The sequence below is a fragment of the Lepisma saccharinum genome, chromosome 2 (assembly GCF_977018435.1).
Source record: "Lepisma saccharinum chromosome 2, izLepSacc3.1, whole genome shotgun sequence".
Classification (NCBI taxonomy): Eukaryota; Metazoa; Arthropoda; class Insecta; order Zygentoma; family Lepismatidae; genus Lepisma; species Lepisma saccharinum.
In genome coordinates, this window is record NC_139230.1 from 28,902,396 (window position 1) to 28,928,979 (window position 26,584).

Consider the following 26,584-nt stretch of genomic DNA (forward strand, 5'->3'; position numbering starts at 1 on the left):
TGCATACTTGCAATATTTATAATAAAGAATCTCACATTTTACAATAAAATATTTAAATATAACACAACCATGTAAAAACTTAAATATAGCAAGCACACACATACTGGATTTGTTTATTGTGAAATATAAACAAAGGAATATTTTCTTGCAGGTAGTTCAAATATTAGACCTCATCTTCCATAATCCACAAGGCAAGTTTCCCTCCATAGAAGAAATTTCTGTTTTTGACTTCTTCAGGAACCTTGATCTTAGGGAAATGAGGTCTATGCCTCTTCCGGTAAGCAAAGTGGAATTTAGAAAATGTTTTGATAGAACTTTCATGTTGATAATATTTATAACATGTATTGTGAATGTTTGTTTCTTAAATGTGTAAGCAGAAATTGGTTTGCAAACATTATAATCATACTGCAATAGATTTTAAAATATATATCCTACAAAACTTAAAGCATCATAATGAACAAAAAGCATATCATTAATAATATTATTAGCCATACCATTTTATTTATCTACAACTTTATCAGAGTATTGTGTGATTACATAGCTGATTAAACTTAATAATCATAAATAACCATCATGATCATACTTAGCAATAAACTCATTTTATAAATAATTATAGAGTAGCTTACAAAAGATACAAATACAATATGAAATTGAGTATTGTTTCTTGTAATATCATAAATAAAAACCTTAGCTTATTTTGCAAATTCTTTTTCAGCAAGTATTTCAAGCACGACTGACACCATCAACTGTAAGCCTTCTCAATGACATCAAAAGGCAACAAAATTGCCGGAGGTAGGACTGATTCCTGCAAATAGTATTGAGATAATATAATTTATATTATTTATGTTACAATTCTCCTCAAATTAAGTAATAAACATATTATAGACTGAAATCTTCACTCCAAATAAATATAAGACTAACATTTTAGAATGAAAAGTACGTACACATATGTGAACTATTTTGAATGCTATCAGTCTTGACTTACCCCAAGAACTTTTTCAGCAGTCAATATCAAGCATGCGGAAAGATAGTCATGCAGGAGTAAATGAGTTCAGATCTTTCTAAAATTAAATTGTATACAAGTAGTTAGTGATGCATTGTATACCCTACTGAAAATTCTGTCTACTGTTTTCAGTAGATCAATGGGTGTTTTGAAACATCTACTGTTTTCAGTAGATCAATGGGTGTTTTGAAACATCTACTGTTTTCAGTAGATGAACTGTAATGCTACTGTCTTCTACTGTTTTCAGTAGCCCAACTGTGTGTACTGTTTTCAGTAGGTGAACTGTACTGTTAATGTTTTCTACTGTTTTTGGTAGTCCAACTGGTTATTCTATCTTAAGTAGTTGAACTGTACTCTTAACGTTTTCAGTAATATAATTGTACAACTAATATATTTTATTGTGTTCAGTATATTGCCGTCTGAAAAGAGTACTCTTGTCAGTACTGAAAATTTTCTTATCTATACAACTGAAAATGCAATGGAAGAATCATATAAACAACTAAAATAAAAGTATGGTAAAGCATGTGGAACTTGCTACTTATAAATGCCTTCACACAACAAAGAAATCAAATAAAGTGAATACGTTTTTTAAGTGTGTAGCTTCATTGTGGTTAACACACTTGTAGAAAATTGAGAAACATACTCTTTTATACATAAATTGACATATTGTTCTTCCTATATTCACACGAAAACAGCAAGAAATTAGTTTAAACGAAGACCTGACCTCAATGCTTGAAAAACCAAAACAAGCAAACACTGTTGACTACGTTGATCAAAAGATGGATCCTTTCTGCAATTGCATTACACAGATATAATAATAACCATGCAAATTCCATGCTGAAAAAAATCAGTAGTATTCTTTAGAAAAACAGTAGAAATTCAGTTCATGTACTGTTTTTCCAATTCACTTCAAAATCACTGAAAATATGGTGTCAAGAATTAATTTGTCTATTCTTGGAGTCAATAAATGATTTTATAATATATGGTAGCAAGTATTATGCATTATTATATACATTGTTTTTTTCAGTACAGTAGCCTTACTGAAGAGTACAGTAGTCCTACTGTAGAGCACAGTAGCTGTACAGTAGATCTACAATACGATTTCAGTACATTTCACAGTACACAGTAGAAGACATTTGAAAACAGTAGAATTTGTCTACTGAAAAGAGTAGAAATTTCCAGCAGAGTATAATTTGAATACGAAAATATGGTTGAATAATGTTAGCGTACATGCATTCATTCTATACTGCTATAATTTAATGAAATAACCAGCAAATTACAGACTCTTTTGATACAGTTGTCAACAGTGTTCAAAGTGAAAATTCTGGGGATATGTAGGGGGGATGGATGAATGAAGCAGGTGGGGAGGATGCTTAGACAAATTATCCTAGCTGGGGAGATGCCTTGTGCAAATTTTCTTAACCGGGGGGGGGGGTGTATGACCCACATCCCCATTCCCTCACTTCAAGCACTGGTTTCCAAAAATATTTAAAATATTAAGTTAATTTAAATGTCTCATGAACAAATATAACAATATCGTAATTTATTTTAAATACACAATTTTATCTGTATAACAATTGTTTCATTTTCCATTCATGCAAATAGATTAATACTGTTTGTCTGAAATCATGCAGAAGCACATTGTCACCACTGGAGAATAAACATAATGTGTTACTCAAATAGTACACTACCTACAAACTTGCCCTATGATAGGTAGGGGGAACCACCTTATTGTTGGCAACCCTGCAGTTATTGGCACTCTTTTATTCATGAAGCGATATTTAGAATTTGTAAGAAGCTTGGAACAATGTTCAAGGCTACGTGCCACCTCTAGTAGTCACTAAGTCCATGTAAAGTGGTTCCTGCCAACAATCAGCATTTGTTTAATGGCTAGCTCTCAGACTGTAAAGTTGTTTGCATGCTGTTGAATTTTTCAGGTGTTTTGATGTAGGATGACATATATACAAAGCATAATAATATCTTTGTGTTAACAAATGCTGGGCTTATTATAATAACTTGCATATGGCAATGTTAAGGTGCTAATTGTATATAATTGTTGCTTTTATAGGGGCAGAAGGTCTCATTCTTCATCCACAACTGAATCTCCATTAACCGAACACCCTCCATCAGAACCAAGAGACTGCAGGTCTGTATTACTAGAGGCACATATTTTTGGTATATAAAAAAGCAAAATATCGGTACAAAAACTGAGTCAATTTCGGGTTCAAAAGCGGTAAATAAAATGAAATATCGGTGTTATAGCGGTGAAAAATTGGATGAAAAGTGGTATATAAAAAGACATTTTAGTTTTAAAATTGTGAATATAATCCTAAATTTGATTTAAAAACTACACTTACTCCACAGAATTAACATTTCACTTCTAATAGCACATTTATGTAGTTATAAGAGTATTAAGTTTATTTCTGTGTAAAGGAGTCCATTTTTGCTTCTCCAATATTAACAGCAGACTTAATCAATTTTCCGGGAATTGCATAACTCACAGGATACTTCAGGTCTTCAGAAAGTGCCGCGTCGGTATATAAATGGTAAATTTTGTGTTTAAGAGTTAATTTCGCTTTTTGAAGTTCATTTCGCATTATTTCGTGACAAAACATGGTCACAAAATGCATCTCACACCTTTCAAAAACATGAAAAATTAACACTACAATGTGTTTTTTCAAATTTCGTTTTTTCGTCAAAAACGAAATATGCATGCCCCTATGTATTACGTACATATAAAAATGAACAAGTGATGCAATAGTTGCTTGTTTCATACACTTTTTCCTTATTTTTGCGTTCTATTATAAATAGTATCAAAAACAAAGTTGTTTCTAGACTTTCATGTAATCAAAATTAGTTTCTTTTAAATATATATAATTACCACCTTATTGCATTTTATCCTGTTTTCCAGTAGAAGAAAGCAGAGAAAATTATAAATTCTCACATTTTGAAGCACACACTCAACAAATAGCTACAATAATTAGATAAAGAGGGATTCATTTAGAAAACATTGATAAATTCCTGAATTGTTACTTAAGCCTTTTCTTGTCTTCTATTGGCTCCTGCAGCCTTTTTCTTTGCAGTTTGTAGCCAATATTCCAATTTGCAAGTCTTTTCTTCTGTTATTTAAGAATTTGTATAAATTTATTGTTAGGTAAAACAAGCTCATTTACATTCATTTATTATACCATGACAATAAATTGTATGTGGTAATTCTTGTAAACAGAACGGAAGTACACTCACTCACTGGTACTAAGTAAATACTCCCTCATGTGTGTTTATTGGGTGCTAACTACTAGAATTGTGTATTCTAATTAATTAAAAACTATTTTGTATAAGTTCTTGCTTTTTAAAAATAATGATTATTGCCAATAGCTTGCAGCAAAAACATATACAGTATTATGACGTAACAAGAAAATGGAAATATTTCCTTTGTGTAATTAATTTTTCTATTGTTTTTCAAAGGTAACATTTACAATATAGCTGATAGTGTGAGCCTACGACCTTGGCAAATTTGAGCTAAAATAAACTTGTAGTGCAGTGTAAATGGCTGTAACAATCACACTAAATTTTATGTCTTTCTGGCTTTTGTGCTTTTGTCCTACTACTGTACAATAAGTGCCGGGAAATGGAGCACCCACACACAAACATTACTTAACCCTGGACTGAATAATTCTGCATATATTTACATAGAATACATTGGCTTTAGAGTTTACATACATCATACATGAAATAAAGAAACAAGTCATTTTGATTATACTTTGAAATGTTGGTTCTTAAAGAAGGTATCATTTGCATAATATGCACTTTAGTCTTCTCTGCACGTTGATGTAAAAAAATAACTCACTGTAATGCAGTAGATAGTATGTTATGAAATGCATGTGCATGAATTAAGGTCTGCTTATTATACATGCTTTACCTATATCTGATGGTGTTTTGGTACATCATAAGAAATCTTAATTTTATGTATTGATATTTACCCAGAATTTTCATAGTTTCTTTCTCACATTACTAACTCGCACACTTAATCAAGTGTAATTGCTAAATTGAATGATTTGAGGAAATGAATAAATGCAATATAACAATATTGAATTATTTGGAAATTAATAATTAATTTTTGACTTTGTATAATTTTGTTTTATATACATACTCTTAGCTACTTGTGTGTCCAGTTTCTGTCTTCATGTATCTTTGTGTAAAAATTTTTGTGCATTTTTCAACCTGAATCTTGTGTTATTTGCTTTGTATCACCTTTATCACATTCTGTGCACGTTTCATTAATTCACTTTATTTCTGTTTTTCTATGTGCACACAGACACTTTGCTGACGTCTATGATGTTTGGCTTGCCTAGAGGTAAAATATAAAACAATCATTCAGTTTGCTATAGTACTATTTTGTTATTTTGCTACTTTATATTCTGCTTCTTGTCTTTATACATTACACAAAATACAAGGACTAAATGTGTGTGTGTGTGTTAGTCTTGATAGTAAAAATAATAAAATATATAATAATGATAATTTCTCACTTTATTGTTTTAACTAGTCTTCATTCAAAGTTAATCCTAAATCATAATCTAAATGGAAGAAAGAATTAAAGGAGATGTCAAATAGAATTTTTGAAATTGTGTATTTCACTTATATGTTTCTAACATTTTCTCATTTGAAGGGCTCTGGTGTAAAAAAAAAATCATGGTAAGTGACATTTTGGTCATTTTTGATTTAAAATAAAATGTGCAATCGTTCAATTTTCGAGTGAAATTGCCATGTCATACAATTTGCATTGGACTCAATGAAGCCTTCTGAAATTGGTAAATACAACACACAAACAATTTATCGACAGTGTAGCTTCTTTTTAACCATTTTTCTTAATGAACTCAGAAATGTCACTTACCATGTTTTACGCCCAAGCACTTCCATTGATATCTGCCAAAGTGTTTTGGAATCTGTCAAATCCTAATTTAAGTTTTTGTTGTTAGTCAATTTGGGGGGGGGGGCTTTCATGTGTATAAGTATTCAGATTATTATAATTATTTCTTACAACCACAACAATGATTATCATTTTAATGTGCATTTATCATTATATCAAGAAATCAAGAATCAATATATATGAGATTATCTCCAAATATAGTAGGCTTCAAATTTTACACAGTATTGAAAAACAACTAGAAATACCTCAGGGCGTTAGGATAGCAAGTATAGCAAATATTGATTTTGTGCTTCAAATGCTTGAATGTACTGTTACTGTATTGTAAACTGAAATTATAAATAAGACACTTTTATATTTAATGTCTTCTATTGCCCTATAGAGAGAAATACACAATTATAGCCTCTCTATTACAAGTGTGACAATTTTCCAATGTGGAGAGATTAAAAAATTCATATCCTCTCTACTACTGGATTATATATACACATTTAATAAATCAATTCAAATATATTGCATGAAAGTACAGAAGTAATATTGCACTATTTCAAATCAATTCTTTTTCTTTTTTTTTTTTTTTAAATACCATTGCATACAAATAAAATGTACACTATATTGGAAGGTTTAATAGAGGGTTTTCCTGCAGGACCTACCAGATGTTTTGGGGAAACACACTTACAGTAAGGAAAATGTGAATAATGTATAGTATGATTGATTACAATTAGATTGCATTACATTTACATGATAACATTTGTCATGGCCTACAGCTATATCAGAACACTCAACCATAACCTGAAAACTCCTGGTAGATCCTAATTGTTGTAGAATTATAGTTCTTAATTCTATTATTGTTGAAGTTTTTGGCAAATGTTTATTTTCACACAACAATTAAAATATATAAATATATTATTTTGAGAGTATGAAATATCTTCAAAATTTTTACTAAATGTTATATTTATCAACAAAAGTATTTAGGAACTTTACCTGAATTACTTTGTAAATGCATCAACACATTAATTCTATCTCAAATAAAAAGTTGCCATAGAATAGAGTACGTGAGTAGACCAAATCAGAGTTTCTAAGATAAGAAATTATTATAATAACACAATTAGAGCCCCACGTTTGATACCTGGTGGCAGCACATAGTGGTTCGGATCTCACTTTAAATTGTAGGTCCATTCCTGATTAGCTTTCTGTGGTGCTTATGCACTTTATAGTAGACTTAAAACTCAACTCCACTCAACTCAAACTAAAATCAAACGAGTAGAACCACCAAAAGTATCCAAAATTTTAGTTAAAGATGGCCTAGGATATTTAGGGCCAGTAGAGAATATCTTTTAGCTAGTATGTATTCTCCCATGAGGTGAGTGATTGTGGGCTTAATCTGTCTATACCCCAATCCTGAACATCTTTCAAAATTTTTAAAATTCTCATTTCATTATTTCTCTACATTTCTTTCTTGAGTTAATTTCTTGGAACTTCTCTATCTCTTTTTTGTGTGTACATGAGAGAGATGAGATTTACAAGTGATTAAATAAGGAAAGAAAGTCTAAGTAATCCTTCAGCTACTATAATTTAAACAATGGTTAATCCCTGGCTTCATGTTTCACTATGCACATTACCAATTTCAAAACAGTTTATTTCATGGGACCATTCATGTACAACTCGAGATGCATTCCTTTTCTCTAATATGTCTTTTATGAAAATTTTATGTTCTTTAAGAACTATCACTTGGTATTATGTGGAAAGTCATATTTTAAAATTTATTTTCTTGTAATTTTGTACATGTGTGTGTGTGGGAGGGCTTTAAATAAGGGGATTTTCCCCATATACACTGAAGGGTGCAAAATGGCCATACCTGCTGATGCACCCAAAAATTTTAAATCAATCAATGTGTGTGTGTGGGGGGGGGGTATATAGGCACACACATATGCGTACATGCTCATCTGTTGTCATGAAGAGTTTATGCATTCTTTTCTCTTTCTATTTCAAAATAAATACTTTTATAACCAATTACTTTTTCCAACTTATCAAAAATGATACACATAAATGAGTAACTAAAAGAGCAAGCATATGCACAATGAATTCTACATGTTCTTCCCCAAATTTCAATTTATTGAGTACATGAATACCAAGTAATAAAGTTATTTGCAGGGCAAAATAATAACAACACCACTGAAAGGTAATTTGAAACCTTGAATTCTCATTGTTCAAACTAGTAATAAATCTCTCATAGGATATCAATCAATATATCAAAAATTCTTCACCTTGTTGTGAGATAAATATATTGATAATGCTTTTCTATGGGGAAAAATATGCTATTTCTTGCTTTATTAACTTTATCAAGAGAAGAAGAAACTATTAATTATACTGAACAACCAAGAGGACATGAAAAGGGTTCTATCATTATGTAATTGATAGTAGATAATCACCACTTTTCTACTCTTGTCATAAGGAAAATGTACCTTTCTAAATTTCTTGTAGAAGTATTTATATTAAAGCGACATCTAATTGAACATTTTGATTGCAGCAGTAGCATAAAAAAGCAACGTTCACAATCAGCTAACAATAGTCAGGGAGAATGTGAACAAGTAAATGGATCTCCAACATCTTCCCTCTACACAACTCCACAAGCTTCCCTAACTGTCCTGGATGGTGCCCTGGATGAGGACGAAGTTTGTGAAGCAGCAGTAATAGGAGTAGATAGTAATATTGGCGACATTGAAATTGGTGGACGATGTGAGGGTGAAGTCTCACCAACCGTGGTATGCCACAGTTTTAAACTTCTAGAATGTTATGTTGAAAATATTAACTGTTTCCATTATTTTAGGATTATTAATCATTTATTATATTTAATGTGTAATAAATATATACAGCATGTCCCAAAATGATTATCAGGGTTTCAAGTAGTTGGTATATTGCAACAGACAAGGTGAATGTTTATATCGTACATGTATGATAAGAATGTCTGTGGCCCTTTTGTCCCGCCCCATGCTAAGTTTCGCCTATGACAAACAGGAATTCAAAGTAAACTGCCTCGACTAAATCGGCACGGCACGTCTGATACACTTACTATTGAGTTAATCATAATTAAGCATGTAGTTGAAAACAACCGTCTTTTCATATATTGCATGCAGCTCTACTTTTTCTGCAATATGAATCAAGAGCTGGGGCCATGGAAACCACAACACTCCACACAACCAATAGTCACGTGACCCTCTTTACCTTCCTGTCATGCTGACATTCGCATGGAAGAAGTTTTACGGTGTTGTTAAGACAGGCAATATCACCCGATCATCGAAAGATGCAATGTGTGTTGCCTACCCTCCTGCATTACTTGCTCCTATTAAGACCTTATGGGGAAGAACTTTTTTCCACCGCTGTACACCTCTACCTGCCGACTTGCCAGACTTGAGAAACAGGAGGTAACACTTTACTATACCTGAGACAGATTTATTCAAATTTACAGGAGAAAGTACTTACGCAAATCATTTTCTGTAGCGTTGTTGATGTTCGGGAATGTAATTTTGATTCATTTTAATGCGAATGCATGTGGTTTTGTACGAAAATCTATTTCCAACACGCTATTGCTGCTGCCGCCATTTGCTTCCTGCATGAGAGCACAATACACTCTCGTATTGTCCGTATATGCTAAATTGAACGAAAGGAGTGCTAATGGAACCAAACCTAACAGGCCTAACCTAACCTAGTAGGCATACCTCGTCCCCGTGATGGTTTGTGAGGCTATCGTGAATTTTTGGGCTAACGTCAATGGTTTTTCTGGCTCAAGGAATGACCAACGGTAAGCTATCGCCATGTTGTGTGTGGAAATAAACAAGAACAGTAAGTACTCGTAATGTAAGAAATATACATTACTTTCCTAACAAATTCAATTATTTCACCTAAATAAGTGTTCCAGAATGCAGAATAGTAAGTTAGCAATGTAAAAAAGTGCGAAAGAAATGATTCCCAGGTGTCTCAGGTATAGTAAAGTAGTACCAAACAGGATTGTTGCAGCTGTTCAATCTATCGCTCCAGACATGCTGACCCATGTTTGGGAAGAATTGGACTACCTGATGGATGTGTGCCATGTCACGAAAGGTGCTCACATTGAACATGTATAAGGTACACTATGTAAACTTGTTGAGTTGTTGTTTACTCCCATATAAGCTTCGTCCTTGTACCCCATATATAAGGGAAATTAAATGACTCTGAAGCCCTATAATCATTTTGGGACATGCTGTGTAATACATATAATTTATATAATCCTAATATATTAATATTAAAATATTAGGATTAATATGTAAATCCTGAAGTTAATATATATTTAACAGTTAATATTTATTGAAAGATATAACTGACTAAAGTGAGATTATTTTCAGAATTGAATCAGACACAACTATTTTTTTAATTGCTTCTAGGGATGGTGTATATTTTGTAACAGTGGTGGTGATTAGGGGGGGGGGGCTTGGGAGGCAGTTGCCCCCCAAATTTTTCCACTTTTACCCTAGAACTGTGCTAAATCAAGGAAAAGTAAACAGCCCTTGCCCCCTCTTCCCCCTAGTTTTGGCACCTTACCCCCCAAATTTTTTAAACTGATCACCACCACTGTTTTGTAATATCATTGCTTCTATGATAAGACCTTGAGCATATGTCACCCAAAATTAAGAAAGCTCTATTAGTCAAGGAGCCACAGCAGTCTAGTCATTAGGGCACCTGACTGCCTTGCAGGAGACCTGGGTTCGATTCTCAGGGTGGGTGATCTCAGGTGTGAATTTTTCCAGCCTTGTCCCTGCATAAAATAACTCTGGGGTTCACCCAGCCTCAAATAAAATGGGCACCTGTGGGCAATCGAGAGGGAGGGGTAAAAGCAGCCAGAGCATGGTGCTCATGCTGAACATGTATAACTTTGCAGAAATAATGCAAACAATGCTTTGCAAACAAAATAGCCTAACTCCTCGAAAAATATTATTATTATTATTATTTATCTCAATAGGGTTACAATTAAGCCATATATTTCATTTAGAACAATATTAATACAAATAATGGCTTGGAAGCACTTGCTGCTGCCAATGACATGTGGTTGGGGTAGCAACATTTTATGGATAAAGCAGTGGCGTGGCATGACTTTTTCAAAAGTGTTACCGGCCATCAGAAGTTATCATCTCCACCCTACGCCCCCCTAAAAAAACATGCCTTTGATCTGGATTTTTTTTTCAATCCGCTCAATGATTTATTTAGCCACAATCACTCCTAGAATGAACTACCACTCATGAGAGAGTTACCGCGAAAATCCAGTGAATAGTAGTCGAGCCTTGTCAACCATATCTGTTTCTTTGCAAAGAGGTGGAAAGGGGAACAAGAACCACACATTCGGGTCAGTTTGACGTTTCTGCATTGAGCAGACGACAGAATTCCCCTCCTCCAGCGTTGGGAGGAAGTACAGATGTACGTACTACTGTTGCCAACTTAGGAATCGCATCAAGTACTTATCTTTTCGTATTACTAAACGGTCTCAGTTGACATTGCAGTCGTTCTTGTTGCTTCAGAGAAATAGTATCCCCGTTTTAGGCAGGATTTAGCTCTTTTCTGGAAATCCAATTTGACAACACTTGCTGATCCGGTAGCCCGCAGTGGCAACAGGGTCCCTAAACAGGCATATGAATAACCCCCTAGCACACTTGCCTCCAAGTCTTTCCCCACTGTTCCCTTGCATTGGCGGGCACCCTTTCCTCTTGTTGCCTCTTGAGGGTACCGGAACGGCCTGTCTCTTCACTTTTGTCGGCTGCAGAAAGAATGTCCTCTGCAATATACACTCAACTGCAACACTGTCGGTTAACTTATTTAACAATGTTGTTATTTTATTGAGAAAAAACTTTTTAATTTCTTTACATTTTGCTGTTACCTGCGGTAACACCGGTTACATGCACGCCACGCTCTGGGATAAAGCATCACACATCCCCAAGTTAATTTTTAAACTAATGACCTTCAAAGTCATAAATTTAGCTAGTATCTCCCATTGTCCCGACAACCACAGCAACAATGCTTTCCCATTTTTAGTGATCAGAGAAGTAGCTTCTGTAATTTAAATCGGAATATGAAGTATATTGGAAGTATATTCTTTTACTTCAATTGAGTGATGCAGTCAGGATTGTTTCTTGGAAGAGAGAGAAAACATTGTGATGCAATTGAATCTTCCTTCTGGATTCATTACTGTAAGCAATTTGCACTCTATACCATATGTTTACAACAAATAGTGTGTAACGATGAGCATGTGTGTTGATTCAATACAGATGAAAGAATTTAGTTCTTTCAATGGAATTTGATAACAATAAACATATATAAAAATGGTCTTGGGTTCAAATTCAGAGGATTGCATGAATGTGTGTTTATGACTGTCCATTATTTCCATGAGTACATGGGCCATTTTTATCATTGAAATTAATTTCAAAAACCAGAAAAGTGATATAAAACGGCAAAAATTCAAATTAGCATAGTAAAAAAACTGATAAGAGGTTTTGTGAAAATTGCATAGTAATTTTTATATTGCTCCTGTATACTTTTTCACTAGAACATCATTTCACAACAGTCGAAGTACAATACCCCCTACTGCACACACACACATACACATATTTCCAATTTTTATGCACCTCTCCGATGGCGCAGTGGTATTCAAGGGGTCCCAGGTTCGATACTCGGTGGAGGCACATAGTGGTTCGGATCCCACTTTAAACTGTGGGTCCAGTCCTGATTAGCTTTACTGTGCATAAAGTGAACTTAAACCACCAACTCAACCAACCAACCAATTGTCATGCTTATCAAGATATATATTGGTTAGCTCTCTCATACTTGTGAGCAAAAGATGAATATATTTTAATTGTACTGAAACTACAGAGAGAGAGATAGTTTTGTTTGTTTTTACGTATTGTAATTACCTTCCTTACTGGAAGAAAAGAAAATATTTTCAATAATTTTTCTGCACACAAGATACGTACTTTCCCATTTCATAAATAATATGAATAATAATCCATATGAGTGTATCACACATGAAATGTGATGCATAATATTTAAATTTATGGTAAAAATATTGTAATTGCTCCAGAAATTTTCCCTTTCCCAAATTTCTCATATAAAATGAAAGTGAATCAAGTGAAATCAATCCCGTTTCAGTCCCTATAGGTTATAAACTGGACCACCTGAAACCATTGCCTTACAACCTTTTACAGCTGCCAGCAGGTTTGGGATGAGAATGTGGGGAAGTAGAAATAGAAATATTTTTTCTTCCTAGTAGCAGTGTCCATTTGAAACCTGTCAAGCACTCAAGAAGGCAGCTGAAGGAACCCCTCATTCCAAACTGCCTGTGAGCACCCAGAGATGAGAAGCACATGAAAAGGAGTGTTGCATTTGAAACGTGGCTTTGAAAAGAGAATAATCATTGTGATTTGAAAATAATAAGAGATGTGTGATTGATTGATCTCTACACTCAATTATCACTGTTAGACTCACTATTCCTCAGTACATGTCATTGGCTGTTGCAGTTTTCTTTCTTACTATGCTATGAAATAGATTTGCTAGTGCTATTAGTGAAGTTAGCCCTATCAGTAACAAGAGGAGTTTCAAGGAGTGAGCACTGCAAGTTTCAGTGTTGTTGGGTTCCTAACACACTCTTTAGTGCCTATGTATATGCGGAAATAGTTGAACAGAAGGAAAAAAATCATACTGTATTTAGAACATCTATATGAAAAACCAAGGCCTTGTATGACAGAGCACTCCATAATCTGCTGGCACCTTTCCGCCTTCCTATTTTAATCATTTTACATTTTGACCTATGTTGAGGTTTCTTTAAATGTTTTAAATTTCTTGGAAACCCGGAGGAAGACTTCAAGAAACAGAGCAGTGTTGTATCAGAAACAGAGCCACTTGTACACACTTTTTAATTTTGTTCTTTATTATTGTGTAACCATGGTTATGTGAACATTCAAAAAAGTATGCAATTTACACATACACACGTTTAGTGATATGTAGTTTGTATTGCTGTGTCTGTGTTTATCCTAATGAACCTTACTACCTCTTTACCAATCGATCCAATTATCTGATTCTGTTTGAATTTGCAATATGATATGTTTGTATTTTCACACTCCCAAAAGTATGCAGTACATGTCTATGTGTTTGTTCTGTGTGTGCGTGTGATATTCCATACATAAATACATTTTTAAAATTGACACACAAATGGTTCAAAATGAGAAAGCCAGATGTGTTGATCATTAATAAGAATGAAATAATGGTTTGAATGCATAAGAGAAACTGAATTATTCGTTAGAAAAACCTTCATTTTTCACTTTACATTTTTACCTTCTTATTTAATTTTATGACTCAATGTATATTCCTATCTTTTTTCCTCAATATTATCAGCATCGTCACTGTAGTGTCATATAGTGGTGATATACTTTAGAAAGAATAGCATGAATTTGGATGGCATAAAATGTGTGTGTTGCCTTATGAAAGAGAAATGAATTTATGGACAGGTGGCAAGATTATAGGAATGATATCTTTGATGTACCCTCTGAAATGATTCTTGGAAAGTAGGAAGAAGTTGATAAAGATGAAACATGAACACAAATACTTGGAGAGGAGATTGTTTTGGGATTGAGGGAAATGAAGATTGAAAATTCAGCAGAGCTCGGCAGAATAAATTATCTGTGTAATAAAATTTGAAGTGGTGAAATTTACAAGAGACAAATACCCCATTACTCAAAAAGAAAGGAATGAAGAAATGCATAGAACACAGTACAATCAATCTGATAACCATGTGGCAAAGCAGTGTCTTAACTGCTTCTTGATACTCTACTTCATTGGGCCCCCTAGATATATGTAAGTATGGTGGTATTCTTATATATTTTATTAACATATTGTACTAACCAACACTAAACCGTGTTGCACATTGACTCCTATTATGATAATTTAACTTTCTAGGCCAGAGTTCACTACATCTTTTTGATGATGAATCAACACCATTTATAACAAAAATATTAAATTTACATTGGTCCATTGCTTGGCCCCTTCCAAAATAGGTGAACAAAAACAACAACAAAACACCTTATCTGAGATTTCACACCAGCATTCATGTTTTGGAGAGTAAAACCAGAACCTCAACAGGGACGTCAGACTCCAGCTGTCTCCAGGAATCCACTTCTCCAGAAAAGCATGAAATCCACCAATGAAACATAGGTATCCAGAGCACACAATCACAGAATGGCATCTAAGCTCTGCCCCTTTATCCAAGCATATTTATACTTATGCTTGGTCCCCACTCAACATTTTATGATGATGAGAGCAATATCTTGAAACCTTGGAATTAAATGTCAACTTGGCTGCTCACCCAAGAACATCTGTTTGTGCCAAAAATTAATTGGGTTTTCTATAATGTTAAAAATCTGTACCATTTGCTGTGTTAATTTCATCACAAGATCACCACGTAAATCTTATTGATTTGACTAGGATACAACTTGCAACAAATTTGTTGAAAAACCATTCACAAGCTGACAGTGTAACAAATGTTCCAAAAACATAACCTTCATGGAGAAAGTAGCAAAGAAATAGGAATGTAAGCAACTTCTCTCATGGAAGTAATTGTAAGAATTGAAACGAAGCTTTCAGATTGCAAACATTTACTGTGTTCTCTGTTTCTTCTTTCTTTCTTTCTAGATCTCTTGCATGAATTTCAATATATTTCTGACAAAAAATAAAATGTGGCTTTGGGCTCCCTTTCTGAATTTTTGGTTGGAAAGTCCCAGTCCTCTAACCTGTCCAGTCTGATATTGCAGTGAAGTGTATTGAATCAAAAGTTAACAGAAAGTGAGGAGACGATATAAGAGCAATTATTTGAATTCATTAATGGAATAGGCACAGGGAATGTAATAGGTATTACAAGAAAAATTAAAGAGAAGTACTTGGAGAGATGCAGTGGTATCAGAAAATATATTTGTTAATCTGGAAACATTGATGAATATTCTTGGAAGAAATAGTGAATTGTACAGATAAGAGAGACAGAAATCTGTACATTATAAAGAAATAAGTCTAGATACTACAACTGCTTAGTTTCCACTAGGAAGAGTCATCAGACAAGGATTTGCAAGTATCTGGGAATGTGAAGGCCAAACAGCCAAACATCATATCATCACTCATCCGCAGCATCTTGATTAGCCAATAGTGGCAGAAAAGTTATACTAAATAACAAAAATCAAATGAAACCTTGAATGATGTAACATTCAGCAACAGTAATAATATTTTGAGGAAGTATATGGTGTATTGCTCTAGGATATAGTGAGCATCAGAAAATTCATTTCATTTTCACATTCCTTATAATTATTGATAACCATTCACCATCCCCATTTTATTGTATGTTACTTATTTACTCTTTTCTCATGTGTCAGTTTTGCTTCTTCATATTACTGAATTTCCTCTTCCCTCACACACTTTGTCACCTAATATTTGTCATTAACAAATAATGTGTTTTTTATACATCTTCCACATCCTTTTATATTCTTTCCTGGTGGCATACCCAATAGAAAGTTGGTGGTGTCATAAGTAGACCTGGAAATTTGCATTTTAACTGGTAAAATATGTACAAAAATTGAACAAGAAAATTGTGAAATATGAAGTGCATTTATTTCAATATTTAAAAACGTAAAAATCTGTAACTTTGAAGAAAGTAAATGTATATTTAACATGAGAAGTCATATCCTATGTTTTTTGACAAAAAATAATGAATATGTTAAACACTAAACAAGTAGAATCAAATAGTGATTAGCTCTATTTAAAGAATCGTACATATTTTGAAAAATGATACATCATGTTATTGAGCAGTTCTATTCACCTATCAAATTTCATCAGTTAACAACAAAGCATTTCTATGAAAGAAATTATACATGTATACAGAACAAGCAATTGTTCATATCGGGCAAAATTTATGAACTGAATCGTATTTAGATTTTTTAACTTCATGAAAGGTGCTTTGAAATTGGAACTAATTTACAACAGTATAAAACTTCAAAATGAGGATAGGTGCCTATTTAGTTTCAGAGAGGGTAGCAGAAGCTAGAAGACACCTGCTTGCTCCCTAATTTTCAATATAACAACTTTCATATGATATTTGCTATTATTTGCAAGAATAGAATAGACACCATGGTGTTGAGGGCATTTGGTGCTCTACTCACCAGCTGACCACCCACACCTTAGACAGGGGTTGCTATGGGTGAGATTCTGGGGTTCACTCAGCCTCATATAATGGATACCAGATGGCAACCCTGGGAGCTAGAGGCAGCCTGATGGCATTGCTGATCACATCACCTCCAAAAATGGTCAAGATCAAGAATGTGTGGGGCCCTACCTCAACTACCCACTAAAGTGCAGTAATGTCAGTAGATATTTTTTAAAATGTTGTTAAAATATGTTAATACTTGGTATTATGTTACTACTTCTCATATTCTTTCCACTCATAATGAAACTGGTAAGCAAAGAAAATAGGATGTTTTTTTGCTGTTAAGATGGGTGAACATGCAATAGGGGAGAGAAGTGGTATAAGAACCTCCCTCAGATTGTGTCTAATGACACTCTAGAAATTGTGATTTATATGCCGTTTGGTCCAGCTTTCCCCCTAAAACAAGAAACATCGAATGCATGTAAAGATTGGCAATATATGAAACTGAACTGACTCCTAAAAGAAGAAGCCCCTTCCCCCTCCCCTCCATTATTGCCATGTCGTCCACTTATGGACATCCTGTACTTCTCCTTTGTCACTTCTGAATCTTCTTTGAATATTACACTCTAGTTTGGAGGCAAATAATATATTTTATAATTCTACTTCCCTCTATTTATTCCCTGTCTATACTTTCTTCAGTGTATTATTCATTATGTCATCTAAATTTTTTTTAAATTAATTTTTAAAAGGTAACTAGTTACAGATACAATTACTTGCTTAAAAAAGTAACAGTTACAGTTACTCATTTTAAAAAGTAACTCAGTTACTCATTACACAGTTACCTGTGTTTCGAAAGTAATTGTAAGTTACTTTTACAGTTACTTTCTGCTGAAAATTTTCTTGCAAACAAATTACACTAATGGATCATTAATTGTAATAAAATAATTTGTGAAGACTTGCATGTGTCTTACTTATGCTACTGCTACATAATATAAGTCTTCATATATATGTACATAAGTTCAAGGCCACTTTACAATCAGAACAGCTACAGTGACTGGGCCTACAATTTAAAGTGAAATTTCACACTCCCACAAGAAATCTAGTCCAGGACCTATTGAATACAAGCCAATAGGGATAAACACTACAATTTCATAATTCATTTTTGTTTTGGAAGTGATGAAGAGAATGAATTCAATATAGATTCTTCAGTATTTTAGTAATGATTTTTGTTCGGTAATGCTATCAACTTGACAACGCATGCTGAAACTGAAAAATATTTCTAGCAAAAAATACCACCTTTCAACTGGCCCCCCATGTGTTTTAATTCAGTGGTGTTGAAAGATTATATATAAGCTTCAAAACATTATCCACTTACAAAGTTACAGAGTCCCCCACTGTATATGTAATACGAGTATAGTGTGAGTTTGTGTGCTCGAGAGAGAAAGATCACTCTTATGGAATACATTGGGATTAAGAAGACAAACTCCTCCCCCTTCCCCTACAAAAAAAACTCTTTACTATTAGATTTAAGTACGAATTTATCAGTTTTCTATCTATATATATATAAATGGATGTGTGTTTGTTCTGGCATAACACTCGAGCGCCTGGAGCGATTTCAACCTAACATGGTACACGTATCACTTGCAATCTCAAAAGAAATACTGTGGGGGTAAGACACCCCTGGCACCCCTAAGGGTGGGGGTGGGAAGGGGTTACATGTAAAAATAATCGAAAACGACCAATATTAGTGTGGAATCCATAGTTTTCGGGGGATGAATAGTGACTCTCCCAATGCCGTTCAACTCCCAAGACACCCCTGGCACCCCTAGGGGTTGGGGTGGGAAGGGGGTGACATGTAAAAGGACCGATATTAGTGTGGAATCCATAGTTTTCGGAACCGCTAAGATGAATAGTGACAATCCCAAATGCCGTTCAACTCAAAGTTCATTAGACACTATAGGTAGAATTTATTATTTTCCTGTCTAATAGAAGATTGGGATAAATAAGTACCCGGGCAATCAGCTAGTGTCCTATATGTATCATGCGAAAAAATACTATCTGCTTTAATATTTCCATTTAGTTCATTAATTTTCTTACCCTTCTCAGTCCAGAAAAAAATGAACAAATGCCATACTTCTGCAACAAAAGAAGCTACTTATTTACTGTTTACTGTTTTGTAAAATATATTGAAGTGTTCAAGGACTTACACTTTCTGAAGTTATATTCTAACAAGAAAGATTTGTTGCGCAGAAGGAGTGTGACAGAGAGGAAAAAATGTACAATTTCAAGTGCTTATGAACCAGAAAATTAGAGAAATGATAATGTATTAGCCTATAATTGTGCATTATCAATGAAGGTGAGAATGGCATTCTAACTTGCCCCTTCAATTCTGTCTGAGACAATTATATAAAGAAGCGAGAATGATTGCTGATTCGTTTGTTTGCCACATGAGTATTCTAATTTACTGATGTGTCAATAACAATGGCGTCTATTATTATAATAATTTATTATTGCATCCAAAATAAAGATCTGCCACGTCTGTCATTTCAGGAAATTGGGTTCTCATTATTAATTTTTCAAAATTTCAAGAAATGATCAATAATGGTAAATAAGCTAATTCGAACTGGAAATATTTTTACTTCTATTTTTAAATTATCTGGAGTCGAGATAAATGAAATCATGTGGAAACAATTATATTGTTTTTTATTTATATGCGCACTTGCTAGCTCTCGTCTTCTTCAGTTTTGTTCACAGTCGAGTTATTTCATAAAAAACACTGAAATATTGCAGTAGGTCCCTTTTAATTTTAATCAAGTATTCTAGCAAGGAAAACTATCGGATGCTACTTACGCAAGGGAGAAAATTATAAGGCCACAGAGGAACAAACTACAGAAACAAGAGAGACTTCACAGCACACAACTGTCAAAAGGTGAACTGTCAGTAATTGGAAGGAGTTATCCTCCTGGAAGCTTATCTTCCAGCTTCTTGGAAATCCACCCCTCTTCCAAGGTATGCATAACGCTTTGGAATATAGGACTGGAAGGAAAGATGAAACATAAGATAAACCTGTCACCTTGCAATATCTGGTACCTGGAGCCTACTGACTGCCCACCGACAGGAGACAAATTTGGTACAACTTTCTCTTTTCCTCTTCATCTATTGTTTGCAAGAATTAATGCAACAAAGAATGGGCTCTTGTATCTCAGCATTGAGTTCCAGCTCACTTTAAGTCATAAATCGCCAATAATTTGACACTGACATAGCAATTTAAATTTCGAAAAGTAACTGTAAAAGTAACTGTTGAAATGTTACTTCTATTGAAAAAGTAACTCTGCTACAGTTACTTACTTTAAAAACTAACTAGTTACAGTTAGATTTCCTAAAAAGTAACTGTTACTTGTAACTACAGTGCGTCCATTTCGATCTGCAGCCGAGAGATCGGGAGAAACGTGGCGGGCGGCGCTGACGGAGATGCCGACATTTGAGGCCTGTAATGCCCACTCATTTTTGTGGACATCTTGCAAAACAAGCACTAACCTGTGTTATAACACGCAAAAGTTCTTCTGTAATTCTTCCAAGTTCCACCCTTATATACATAAATAAATACGCTTTAGAAATTATATTAAGAGCCACAGATAATACTCTGTAAAACATTTTAATCATAGTTTTGACCAGTAACGTCCTGCTTAAGTTTATATCCTTGAAAGAGTTTTGTGTCGATGGGGATCGTTTGGAGGTTTCGAATGTGCAACACTGTATCAAGATTATGCTGCAGACGAACCGTTAAAAGCTAATGGTGTTTGTGAGCTTCCTTGCAATCCGAAATCTCCTAGCTCAAGTTTTTTGTTCCTTCGCGACTACAGAGCTGTGAATATAGTGGCAGGCAGATGTAAATCAAGAGCGTGTTAATTTCGTACTGTGCGTAAGAGTGTTATTCTTGGTTACTTGCCGTTACTTGTTTGTGTTATTGCAGTGTGTATGTGTGTTGTGTCAGTCAGATGATTGGAATGCCAGCCGCAAGGTTCACGTTAGAACAAAGAATTTTTATGTATGACACTTACGTGAAAACAGACTCGTGTCGAGACGTGTGTAGGCAATTTGTACAGAAATTCCCAGGCGTTTCACCTCCACATAGAGATACGGTTAGACGTCTTGTCCTTAAATTACGAGAAACTGGATCGTTAAATTTTAAAACACCTAAGCAAAAACGACAGATTCTAACCGAAGCAAAACTCGATGAAATTGGTGCAGCGTTAGAACGTTCTCCAAACAAACCTCTACGCCGTGTTTCACAGGAGATGGGCGTGTCAAAATCATCAGCACATACAGCCACTAAGCTACTAAAATTAAAACCGTACAGAGTTTCTATAGTGCAAGAATTACGGCCCCCTGACAATGTAAGTAGAGTAAATTTCTGTAATTGGGTTTTGCAGAATATTGTAGATGGTATTGTTGATCCACAGTTAATAATTTTTTCGGATGAGGCATGGTTTCACTTGCGTCGTCATGTTTGTTCACAGAACAATAGATACTGGAGCACTGAAAATCCCCGAATAATACACGAAGTTCCGTTACACGATGCAAAAATTGGTGTGTGGTGTGCTGTAAGTGCAAAAAGAATAATAGGGCCTATATTTTTTGAAGACACAATAAATTCAGAGAGGTACCGCACACAAATACTCGCGCCGTTTTTTCAGTTGTTATCAGATAATGAGAGACAATATGGGTATTTTCAACAAGATTAGGCCACAGCCCATACCGCCGCTGATTCTTTGGACGCTATAAGGGAGGTATTTGATGACAGAATAATTTCAAGAGGTTTATGGCCTTCACGTTCGCCAGATCTTACCGTATGTGACTATTATTTGTGGGGAAGCTTGAAAAATAGAGTCTACCGAAATAACCCTCATAGCATCGACGAACTAAAAGACAATATAAGGGCAGAACTAGGAAGAATTACGGAAGAAGAACTTTTGCGTGTGAATCAAAATTTCATCAAACGATGCCAGGAATGTGTGAATGTAGGTGGACATCACTTTGAACAACTCTTATAACACAGGTTAGTGCTAGTTTTGCAATATTTATATAAATGTCTGCATATGTCCATAAAAATATGCGGGCATTACAGGCCGCAAATGTCGGCACCTCAGTCAGCGCCACCCGCCACGTTTCTCCCGATCTCTCGGCTGCAGATCGAAATGGACGTACGGTAGTTACTTCAAAACACTGAACTAATCACATCATGAAACATATTCACTATATTTGCAGTTACATTCCTCTAACCTTCCTATTGGTCAGTATTTTCTTACAACACATGATAGCTTGTTGGTTGCAAAGGAGGCTGATGAGGTTATGGCCCTTTCATGATGCTGTATAACTTCATAAGCATTCTGTAATCTTATCCCCACGTACATTGCAGAAATTCTTTAATCTAGCATTAACATGAAAATTATGTTCAGAAGAGTGTTGAATCTAATTATTACCAATTTAATGGGAATCTTGACTCTTCATGTTCTCAACAAGGCATACAGGTTTCTTCATGTCAGATCCCTCAGAAATATTAGCTATAATAATCTACCTGATAACCAAGATGAGGAGACTATGCTGGATAGAGTCAATAATTCAAATGTTGCACATGTCTGTATTAAAGGATCCTTTATTTGTAGTTAGAATTTACATTCAAATTACAGTGCTGAAGTTTCTGAGCAAATATTAAATTTACGTGCAACTTCTAAGTTACTAAGAAATAATTTGCATATTTCAAAGTTAGATAGCTTTCTCAGCATCTACAAAGTGGGCCATGGGAAATACGTAGTAGAAAAGATAATGACAATAATAAAAATAATAGGGTAGGTACACAAAATATATTGATGGCTGTGCAGTACAAACACTATACATTAACACAAACAAACAAACAAAATCATGATGCAGTGAACTTTTCAGATTTTGCTGGATAAACAGTATGGATATTTTCAGGGGGTATGTACTGTTGTCTGGGGGCCCTCATGCTTCCTATCAGTGACCAAACATGTTTGATGCCACTGTTTTGCCCACCTGGATAGTTCTTCTGTCTGGAATTGAGCAATGGCAACCCACGATGCAACTCAAGCTACATGGCTACAACATTCTTCTCATGCATGTAGGTCTCCACAGCCTTCATATGCACCTGTACAGGCCAATTACACATGGCGAAATAAATGGCAGACCCCTGTATTCTATGGCAGATGGCACCTCCACACTTTCCTTTGTGCAGGATTGCTATTATTGTACTATTTCCTGTCGCACACCCTGTATATGTAGAAGGAACATACAGTCCATATATATGTGATTCAATTTGTTTCCCTTGTATTTTTGAATACCTACTAATTACAGATAATAATTAATGTAAATACCAATAACTAATATTAATGTATATTGTGTTACTACTATTGTTTAATGTGGTATTATATTGTGAAAGCATGTGTGTGTGTGCAATATGTTTGTAATTTATATTTGATGCTTTCATTTGTTCATTAGAATTTTTTGTATGTTCCTACCTCTGTGGCAGAGTGCATAGTATACTATGAATATCTATATAATATAGAGCACAGCATGCTATGGTACCAGGGGCCCCTGGTTTGAATCCCAGCCTGGGCATTGGTGTTCTTTGTGAGTGTTCCTTAATCTTTTTCATCATATCATCACTCATTCTCATCATCGCAATTGGCCAAAAGTGGCAGAAAAGCAATGCCAAATAACAAAAATCAAATCAAGTTTTGTATATGTGTATAACAGTTGTGTGAAAATATAAAATTAACTGAATTAATAATAATATCAATTACTACCACTACTAGAGTAATAACTTGGGTGTTTAGTAAATCCACACATCAAAATCTCAAGTTATGTGCCTGAAGAAAACACATGAATGAAGAATTGAAATGTTCCAACAAGAAGTATTGTATTTTTTATTTTTTTATTACTCTATTGCTTAAGATTGTTCCATTTCTTCTAACTCACATATATTGTTCACAGGAGCATAGGAGACTTACACTTCACATTCAGGAAAGGAGCCGACTCAGCCCTGTCCCGAGCACCGCACAAGCTTCTCCTGCTCACATGACCATGGAAATGACATCTTGCCTTACTAGGCGAATACCATCCACCACGTAGGATGCTATCAAAAATTGTGCAAATGAAAGGGATTGTTCAATCTTGCTTTTATAAACTGCTAGCAGTCAGTAAAATGTAACACTTCTTAATTTGTAAATATGGTTATTATAATCTTCCAGTGCTACAAACAGTGTTTTTGAAATGTGTCCTTGCCACCTACCAGTTGTCCAAATATTTCTTCTTGCCTCAAATAATTGTTTCTTCAGTTTTTGTCTGAAATATTTTATATATGCCCCAGGTAATATTTTACATACAATCTACATAAAAAATAGGATGGAAATAATATTTCTCACATTGTTTTACTCCCCTAAGCTACTTTGACAAAAAAAATAATTTACACGAAAATGCACACACATATACTGTATTAAACTGACAAATATTCTAAGGTAAGAATTACCACAAATTTTAATTTAGCAGGTAAACAACATGACAAACCTAAGACAATGAATTTCATGATTAAAAAACAGAAATGCCAAAGACTCAAAATTAAATTTGGCAACAATTACATATTGAATTAAGGTATAGATAAAGCATGTGTGTCATAATACATATCGAACTATTGTACATTTTTTAATAAGAATCATAACATAATTTCATTATGAAAATGCAACTAAAATATCTGAAAAGGTGTTTTTGAGGTAGTGCTATGCAGCAATAAATTTCATTATTTTTTCTGCCGTCCAAATAATTTTTCTCCATTTAAAGATTGTACACCTAGAGCTTGATGTAATGTGTTGGTTTAAATCCCACCTATCTATTGAGTACTTCTGTAACAAATGGTTTTGTTTTTTAAATAATCAAGACTTAATAAATTGGTGCAATAATATTTTGTGATGTGTAACAATAATTTGAATTTTAGGATTTCATTTTCATTAAATTGCTATATATTACAGTACCATTTTCTTGATCATCATATTGAACTTTATGAAGAACAAACAAAATTTATTCTTTTCTTGCATGGTATGAGTGTAAACATATCTGTATTAACTTCATAGAGTTCATAGCATAGTTTTGCCCCCTCCCCATCCCACAGGTAATATATAGGTGTCCTCGGTGAAGAAAATTGAGATTACTACAAAGTATATACAACTAATGATGCAATAGGAATGGATGAGCATAAAATAGTTAGCTAGTCTCCCTCCCACCCAATTGTACCCACAGCCACAAGGGATGATACTATCCCTTCCTATTTTTAGTGTTGGACTTACATGTATCAGGGAAGTAGCTTGTGGAATTTAAATCAGGATGATATGAATGTCTGATAGATAACTGGAAGAGAATATTGGAAATATATTATTTTACTTCAATGCAATGATGCAGCCAGGATTGTTTCTTGGAGGAGGGAGGAAGCTTTGTGGTTCAACTGAATCTTCCTATTGAATTCAAAAATTGATTTTTTCCATATACCTAAACAACACTATCTGTTGAATCTCTGGGACTATACAAAATTTTCATGAGCACACAGAGAAAATTGTGGGTCCCTTACAGCTTGGGGCCTCCTGCATTGTGGGGGCAACTACTATGCCACTGCATTGAGTATTAATTAGGGCTCATTGATTGAGTTAGTGTTTTAAGTCCACTTTATGCACAATAAGGCTAATGGGGACTGGACCTACAGTTTAAAGTGGAATCCGATCCCACTTTAAACTGTATGTCTAGTCCCCATTAGCCCATCTGTGCAAAAAGTGGACTTAAACAAAAACTATAATAATACAAATAATAATCAACCTTAATATTTTGAACGACTTTTAATTCTTACAATTTTCAAGCATTGGTATCGGTATTGATAGGAATCAGTAAAAGCATCACCATCCGTGTGGGTATTTGTTCAAAGTGATGTCGGCTCAGCCCTCGTATTCTTCGTTTTTTGATGAGATTGTGATGTGTGTGGAAACAGGAGTCCTATTGTGATTTTAATTAAGATAATGAATTTTGATTAATTGGTGAAAGATACTTTAAATACTTAAAAATCAATTTGGATAATCAAAATTACAGGTCAGATGAATATTTACTTTGTTGATGATCCTGACATAAAAATGAAATTTTATGCAGTCAGTTGATGTAATTATGAGGCAGTGAACAATCATAATGTAACTGTCAGGTGAGTTATATTTCATAATTAACTATTATAATGATTTGAAAGAATAATTGCTCCATAAACATAAAAATTAAGCATATATTAAAGCAATTGATATTCAAGAATTGTACAAACACAAATAATTTTGGATATTTACTTGTGATCAAATGTATTGACAATACATTATTTGTGGATTATTAAGTGACTTAACTTAATTTACATGTTGCTCCAAAT

At 34.2% G+C, this 26,584-nt stretch overlaps 1 protein-coding gene across 5 annotated transcripts in view; it reads left to right on the forward strand.

The window, feature by feature from the left end:
• Slob (Slowpoke binding protein) overlaps positions 1-25,813 on the forward strand; it is a 395,646-nt gene extending 369,833 nt beyond the window's left edge. For 4 of the 5 annotated variants that reach the window (XM_083117203.1, XM_083117204.1, XM_083117201.1 and 1 more), the window contains 5 exons: positions 152-277; positions 716-792; positions 3,072-3,149; positions 8,455-8,689; positions 24,136-25,813. In XM_083117203.1, the coding sequence (XP_082973329.1) occupies positions 152-277; positions 716-792; positions 3,072-3,149; positions 8,455-8,689; positions 24,136-24,273 (654 nt within the window). In that variant the 3' untranslated portion in view covers positions 24,274-25,813. The remainder of the gene's footprint in view (positions 1-151; positions 278-715; positions 793-3,071; positions 3,150-8,454; positions 8,690-24,135) is intronic. The other variant, XM_083117202.1, reaches the window with a different exon arrangement.
• The last annotated feature ends 771 nt before the right edge of the window (positions 25,814-26,584 follow it).